General features: G+C 49.2%; 1 protein-coding gene across 1 annotated transcript; it reads right to left on the reverse strand.

The window, feature by feature from the left end:
• Positions 1 to 4620: 4620 nt before the first annotated feature.
• LOC128833144 (uncharacterized) lies at positions 4621 to 6300 on the reverse strand. Its single transcript, XM_054021105.1, has 2 exons — positions 6103 to 6300; positions 4621 to 5108 (listed from the first exon to the last, which is right to left on the reverse strand). Exons 1-2 carry the CDS (start codon positions 6272 to 6274, stop codon positions 4633 to 4635), a joined length of 648 nt encoding a protein of 215 aa, XP_053877080.1. The 5' UTR covers positions 6275 to 6300; the 3' UTR covers positions 4621 to 4632.
• Between the last annotated feature and the right edge of the window lie 291 nt (positions 6301 to 6591).

Here is a 6591-nt window from a genome sequence, read left to right on the forward strand (position 1 = left end):
CATTCTCCTTACTCACTATCTCTTGAATCTTTGATAATAAACTTGCTGTTGTTTTCACTATAAGTATAAGTATATCTCAGTTCTGTGATATTAAGCAAGTTGGTGATTCTGAGTAGATTCAGACAAGCTGGTGTGTGCACTGTTCCCTTTGGGGACATTAGACCTGGTATTTCTGTGACTGTTCAGTGAATAAGGGAATGGACAGTAAAGGGGGATGCTTCACAGGGGCTTGGGGACTGGGGTGCATGTATTGTTAACCTGCAAGGCAAAGGAAGGGCTGGCATAGCCCAGAGGAGAGTGCTTGGGTGGATCACAGGCTGGTGGTATCAGGGAGCTAACACCCAGCTAAGCAAAAGCAAGTATCTGCCATGGTAGAGGCAGGGGGATAACAGGGTGACTCACAATCCTGGGTGCCCTGAGAACCATCACACCTCCCACCTGGAAATCAGTACAATACTGGGGCCTGTGATGGGGTGTTTACCCCTCACTAGCCTAGAAAGTGTTAATGTGGCCCAAGGAGGGTTAAGTAACCTGAGTAGGCCACACCAGAGGGAGAATTAGACTTGATAAGCAAGCTCTGACTGAGGATGGAGCCCAGCTGAGCAGGAGCAGCTGGGGCTAGTATAAAACCAGAAGTATGCAGTAGAAAGGTGGCTGAAGTATGGAAGTCTCCAGGTATTTGCTGAGATTAGAGAGGAAAAGGAGGAGATCTAGAGGGAGAGTCCTGGATTCTCACCCTGAAGGAAGGGTTTACCCAGAAGGGTGATAGAGCAGAAGCCTAGTACAGGTGGAGTAGGAAAAGGCTCAGGGAAAGGGTAGCAAAATTTGGGACTGTGAGACTGTTGGCTGCTGATTTTAAGGTTTCTGAGCTGGAACCTGGAGTAGAGAGTGGGCCTGGGTTCCTCTACCAGCCACTGGGAAGTGGCACTGGCTGGGTAGTGAATTAGAAGACTGTCTGAGACAGTTTGTATTTCCCAGAAGGGGAAAACTACAGTGACCTGTCTGGAGAGCCCAGCCATGAAGAGGGAGCATCCCAACTCACAAAGAGGAAGCACGGCAACTCCTGCGGCAGGAGAGGGCAATCAGCTTGAAGGAGAGACAAAAGGTGGTGTCAAAATGGCCAGAACTTTCCCCCACATGTAGCCACAAGGTGGTGCCTCAACAGTAAGTAGACAGTGTTGTGACCAGGCCTTACACTTGAAAGATCATGTTGAGCACCTTTTTGCTTGCTTCAAAATCTTTCCTTGTGGGAGAAAAGCTATAGTATTCCATAATAATGACTCAAACACTGCTCTAAAACAGTGTTCCTGTAACTTCCTGCAGACTACAGTAGTTCTTTTTTTATGTCATCTTTCTTGCTGTCAGGGAAATATTTATATATTCACACTGATATTTGTTTTTATTGTTTTACAAGATCTGTGTCCTAAAAACCTTCTGATGCTCAAAATGTAACCATTTGTTTTTGTTTTGTTTTGTTTTGTTTTGTTTTAGGCATCAAGATACACTTTTCCCTATTAAAAAAAAAAAAGCATTGGGGGGGAAAATGTTGTTTAACTCAATTTTCAAAATACAATATTCCCTTTTTTCAATTTTTCTGGCTGAGGTAATTGTTCTGAGGCATCTTGTCTGGCTATGCCAATTCTGTCACATACACTAATATAAAGTAATGACATGAGGCTGACTTAACTAGACATAATAGGGTACATTTTTAAAAGATTGCATAGGAGGTATGTGCACACATTGTGCTACTTGTTAATGAAATTGTTGATGTTCCTCATTTGTGTTGCTTTCACTATTGCATATATTTAAAATATCTGCCTAGACAAATGCAAAATTGTATAATCCCTTAATAATACATAAAAAGTGATTTCTAAATTACACATTGTCTGAATAAAGCTCCGTTGTATTAATTTAAATGCAATGGGTCCAAGTGTCAAAGCTGTTACTGTGACCCGGTCGCTGTCCAATATTAAACAGTTTTAAACAAGGTTTGGGGTTTGGTATACAGAGAACATAGGCTGTTTAGTACTGTGGCAAACACACCATTAAAAACCCTTTCTAATTTATTTTTTGTAAAGATATAGGAAAAAAGGGAAAAACAGTTAAAGCATTTTAAATGTAAAATATTAAATAAGGCTTTTTTTAACACAATCCCTCTTCCCTTTTCCTTTAACTGGAGAGAATCTTTAGAAGGAAAATCCCCTTCTTTAACAATTTCTTAGGCCTTGTCTACACTACGAGAGTAGTTCGATTTTACTTGCATCGAATTTTTGGAATCGATATTGCAAAGTCGAACGTGTGTGTCCACACTAAGGACAGTAATTCGACTTTGTGAGTCCACATTAACAGTGAAAGCTTCGACATTCGAAGCGGTGCACTGTGGTCAGCTATCCCACAGTTCCCGCAGTCCCCTCTGCCCATTGGAATTCTGGGTGTAGCCGGCAATGCCTTCTGGGTAACAAAATGTGTCGAGGGTGCTTTTGGGTAACTGTCGTCATCCGTCCATCACTCCCGCCCTCCCTCCCTGAAAGCACCGGCGGGAAATCAGTTCGCGCACTTTTCCAGTCATTGACAGCGCGGACGCCACAGCACTACGAGCATGGAGCACGCTGCGACCATCGCTGCAGTTGTGGCCGCTCTCAACGCCTCGCAGCTTATCATACAGGTTTCCCTGAGGCAGATGCAGAAAAGTCAGGCGAGGAGGCTACGGCACCGCGGTGATGGCCTGAAGTCTGAGAGTAGCACAGACCTCTCAGAAAGAATGGGACCCAGCGCCGAGGACATCACGGTGGCAATGGGTCATGTTGATGCCTTGGAACGGCGATTCTGGGCACGGGAAACAAGCACTGAGTGGTGGGACCGCATAGTGCTGCAGGTCTGGGATGAATCCCAGTGGCTGCGAAACTTTCGCATGCGGAAGGGAACTTTCCTGGAACTTTGTGAGTTGCTGTCCCCTGCCCTGAAGCGCAATGACACCCGGTTGCGAGCTGCACTGAGTGTCCAGAAGCGAGTGGCCATAGCCCTCTGGAAGCTTGCAACGCCAGACAGCTACCGGTCAGTCGCGAACCAGTTTGGGGTGGGCAAATCTACCGTGGGGGTTGTTGTGATGCAAGTAGCGAAGGCAATCGTTGATGTACTGCTGCCAAAGGTAGTGACCCTGGGAAACGTGGAGGCGATCATAGATGGCTTCGCAGCGATGGGATTCCCAAACTGCGGTGGGGCCATAGATGGAACTCACATCCCTATCCTGGCACCGGACCACCAGGCCAGCCAGTACATTAACCGAAAGGGCTACTTTTCCATGGTGCTGCAAGCACTGGTGGACCACAGGGGACGTTTTACCAACATCTACGTGGGATGGCCGGGCAAGGTTCATGACGCTCGTGTTTTCAGGAACTCTGGTCTGTTTAGACGGCTGCAACAAGGTATTTACTTCCCGGACCACAAAATAACTGTTGGGGATGTGGAGATGCCTATAGTCATCCTCGGGGACCCAGCCTACCCGCTAATGCCCTGGCTCATGAAGCCCTATACTGGCGCCCTGGACACTGAAAAAGAACTCTTCAACTACCGGCTGAGCAAGTGCAGAATGGTGGTGGAGTGTGCTTTTGGCCGTCTCAAGGGGAGATGGAGAAGCTTACTGACTCGCTGTGATCTCAGCGAAACCAATATCCCCATTGTTATAGCAGCTTGCTGTGTGCTCCACAATCTCTGTGAGAGCAAGGGGGAGACCTTTATGGCGGGGTGGGAGGTTGAGGAAAATAGCCTGGTTGCTGATTACGCACAGCCAGACAGCCGGGCGATTAGAAGAGACCAGCGGGAAGCGCTGTGCATCCGGGAGGCTTTGAAAGCAAAGTTCCTGAGTGAGCAGGGTAACCTGTGACTTTAAAGTTTGTGTACAGAGAAGCTGAACCTGCCCCCGTTTCTTTACCCAGTTAATGTTGACTATCCTATCCAGTTACATACCCTCTTCACCCCCCCTCCAACACACGTGTCGAAATAAAAATAGTTCTACTTTGTTAATGCACACCGTTTTCTTTACTACTGTTTTCGCGGGAATTTTTTAAAACTGGGATGCAGACTGTGGTGCGGAGCGGGTGTAGTGTAGTGACGCGAATGAAGCTTCTAAACTCAAGGATTGACAGGCTCCGCTGCGGTGGGATGGTTGTTTCAGCGGAGCCTGTCACCCCTCCTGATCGAGACTGTGTGTATGGGGGGGCTATGTGTCTTTGTGGCAGGGGGAGGACAGTTACAGATCCCCTGCTGCGTGGCTCTGTGATCCTGCATAAGGACCACCGCTTAAGATCTGTAACTGCCCTCCCCCGCCACAAAGTCACAGAGCAACCCACCCCCCACCACATAACATGAAAACCACCTCCCAGACTAACCAGGGTAACTAGTCACTGCATCACTGCACTGTCTATGTGCCCTGCTGCTGTGCCTGCCCCCGCCTATGTACCCTGCCAAAGGTGACTGTCCTGTCCAATTACCAACCCCCTTTCCCCTCCTCCTCCAAAAGAACATGATTGAAACAGTAGTTAACAGAAACTTATTTTTTATTATCAACTACACATGGAACTGGGAGGTGAAACTTGGACGGGGGCGTGTGTCAGGCGGGAAGGAAAGAACTTTTCAAATTTTGGGGAATGAGAGCCTTCTACTACTAGAGCTCTCTGCAGGGGTGGAGTGAGAGTTAGCACGGACTCTGCCGCCTCTCCTTCTTTGCACTTTGGGTGAGGTGGGTATGGGACTTGGTGGCGGGGGAGGGCGGTTAGAGATGGACTGCAGCGGGGCTCTGTCCTCCTGCCTCCGTTCCTGCAGAACATCCACAAGGCGCCGGAGCGTGTCTGTTTGCTCCCTCAGTAGTCCAAGCAGCGTTTGAGTCGCCTGCTGGTCTTCCTGCCGCCACCTCTCCTCCCGATCCATGTTTGCTTGGTGCATTTGGGTCAAGTTCTCCCGCCACTGGGTCTGCTGTGCTGCCTGGGCTTGGGAACAGGCCATAAGCTCCGAGAACATGTCCTCCCGTGTCCTCTTCTTCTTATGCCTAATCCACGCTAGCCTCTGGGAGTGTGATACCAGGCTAGGTTGTGAGACAGTCGCAGATGGGGCTGTGGAAATGGGAAAAAGGGAGTGAATTCCTCAGAAAGATAAATGTAGTTGTGAACAAAGAACATAGTCTTTCTCTGTGAACAAGACCATGCACAGCACCTATCACATGTGCACTCAGCACAAGGTCGAATTCTCGGCCTTCGCATTCAGTGCCTGGGGTCTTGCACAGCACATTTGAGAAGTGGGGCAGCACAACGGAATTTCTGTTGCAGGCAGACATGGTAAGCCGTAGACCTGTGGCAGTTTAAAACTTTTATATTACCACTGGCCTCATTTCACATTTAAAGCAATGTCAGTCCCTGCTGCCAGCAATCCGGCAAGCGGGAACTCTGCCCCTGTCCCACCCCCTCGCGGCTGTCCCTGGGAACGATCCCTTTCGGCTGCCCCTCTCCCGCCTCCACCGCGTGGCTGCAAACCAGCGGTTACAGTTCTGTAAAGGAACGGTCAAGCAGTCCCAACACTAACATTCCCCTACCTAATTCAAAGCAGGTCACCATGGGCGACATCACCCTGATGAGGATCTCTGAGAGCGAGAGAAAGAGAATGCTCCGGGAAAGCCTCCAAAGACCAGGGCCGTATGCCGCCCTGCTGTGCAGAGCAATGATTCCCGAGTACTTGATAGTCTCGTGGCGCGGCAACGTGTCGTACTTCGGAGGACCCAATAAGGCCGCTCTCCCCAGGAACCTCATGCAACGGCTTTCCAATTACCTCCAGGAGAGCTTCATCGAGATGTCCCAGGAGGATTACTGCTCTATCCCCGGATATATAGACCGCATTTTACTGTAGCTGCAGTAGCAGGGACTAAACAGTAGAGCGGCTTGGGCAGGACAATCACGGAAAACCGGACATTGCTAGATTTTTTTTCAAAACTTGCACTGCCCATGACTAAACCGTTAAGCGCCTAGGGCAAAGTAATCATGAACAACCCATTCTTTTAATTGTTAATATTCCTGTTCTGTTAAAAATAAATGTTTAGATGTTTACAACTCTTACTGGATGATCCTTCCCCAGATTCTGTGTCCGGGGTAACGGCTGGGGACGCTTGGTAGGGGATCTCTGTAAGGGTGATGAAGAGATCCTGGCTGTCGGGGAAATCAGCGTTGTGAGCGCTGCCGACTGCCTCGCCCTCCTCATCTCCTTCCTCATCTTCCCCGTCCCCTAACATGTCCGAGGAACCGGCCGTGGACACTATCCCATCCTCAGAGTCCACGGTCAGTGGTGGGGTAGTGGTGGTGGCCGCACCGAGGATGGAATGCAGTGCCTCGTAGAAATGGGATGTCTGGGGATGGGATCCGGAGCGTCCGTTTGCCTCTTTGGTCTTCTGGTAGCCTTGTCTCAGCTCCTTGATTTTCACGCGGCACTGCGTTGCATCCCGGCTGTATCCTCTCTCTGACACGTCTTTAGAGATCTTCTCGTAGATCTTTGCATTCCGTCTTTCGGATCGCAGCTCGGAAAGCACAGACTCATCGCTCCACACAGCGA

Source organism: Malaclemys terrapin, chromosome 2, assembly GCF_027887155.1.
Source record: "Malaclemys terrapin pileata isolate rMalTer1 chromosome 2, rMalTer1.hap1, whole genome shotgun sequence".
Classification (NCBI taxonomy): domain Eukaryota; kingdom Metazoa; phylum Chordata; order Testudines; family Emydidae; genus Malaclemys; species Malaclemys terrapin.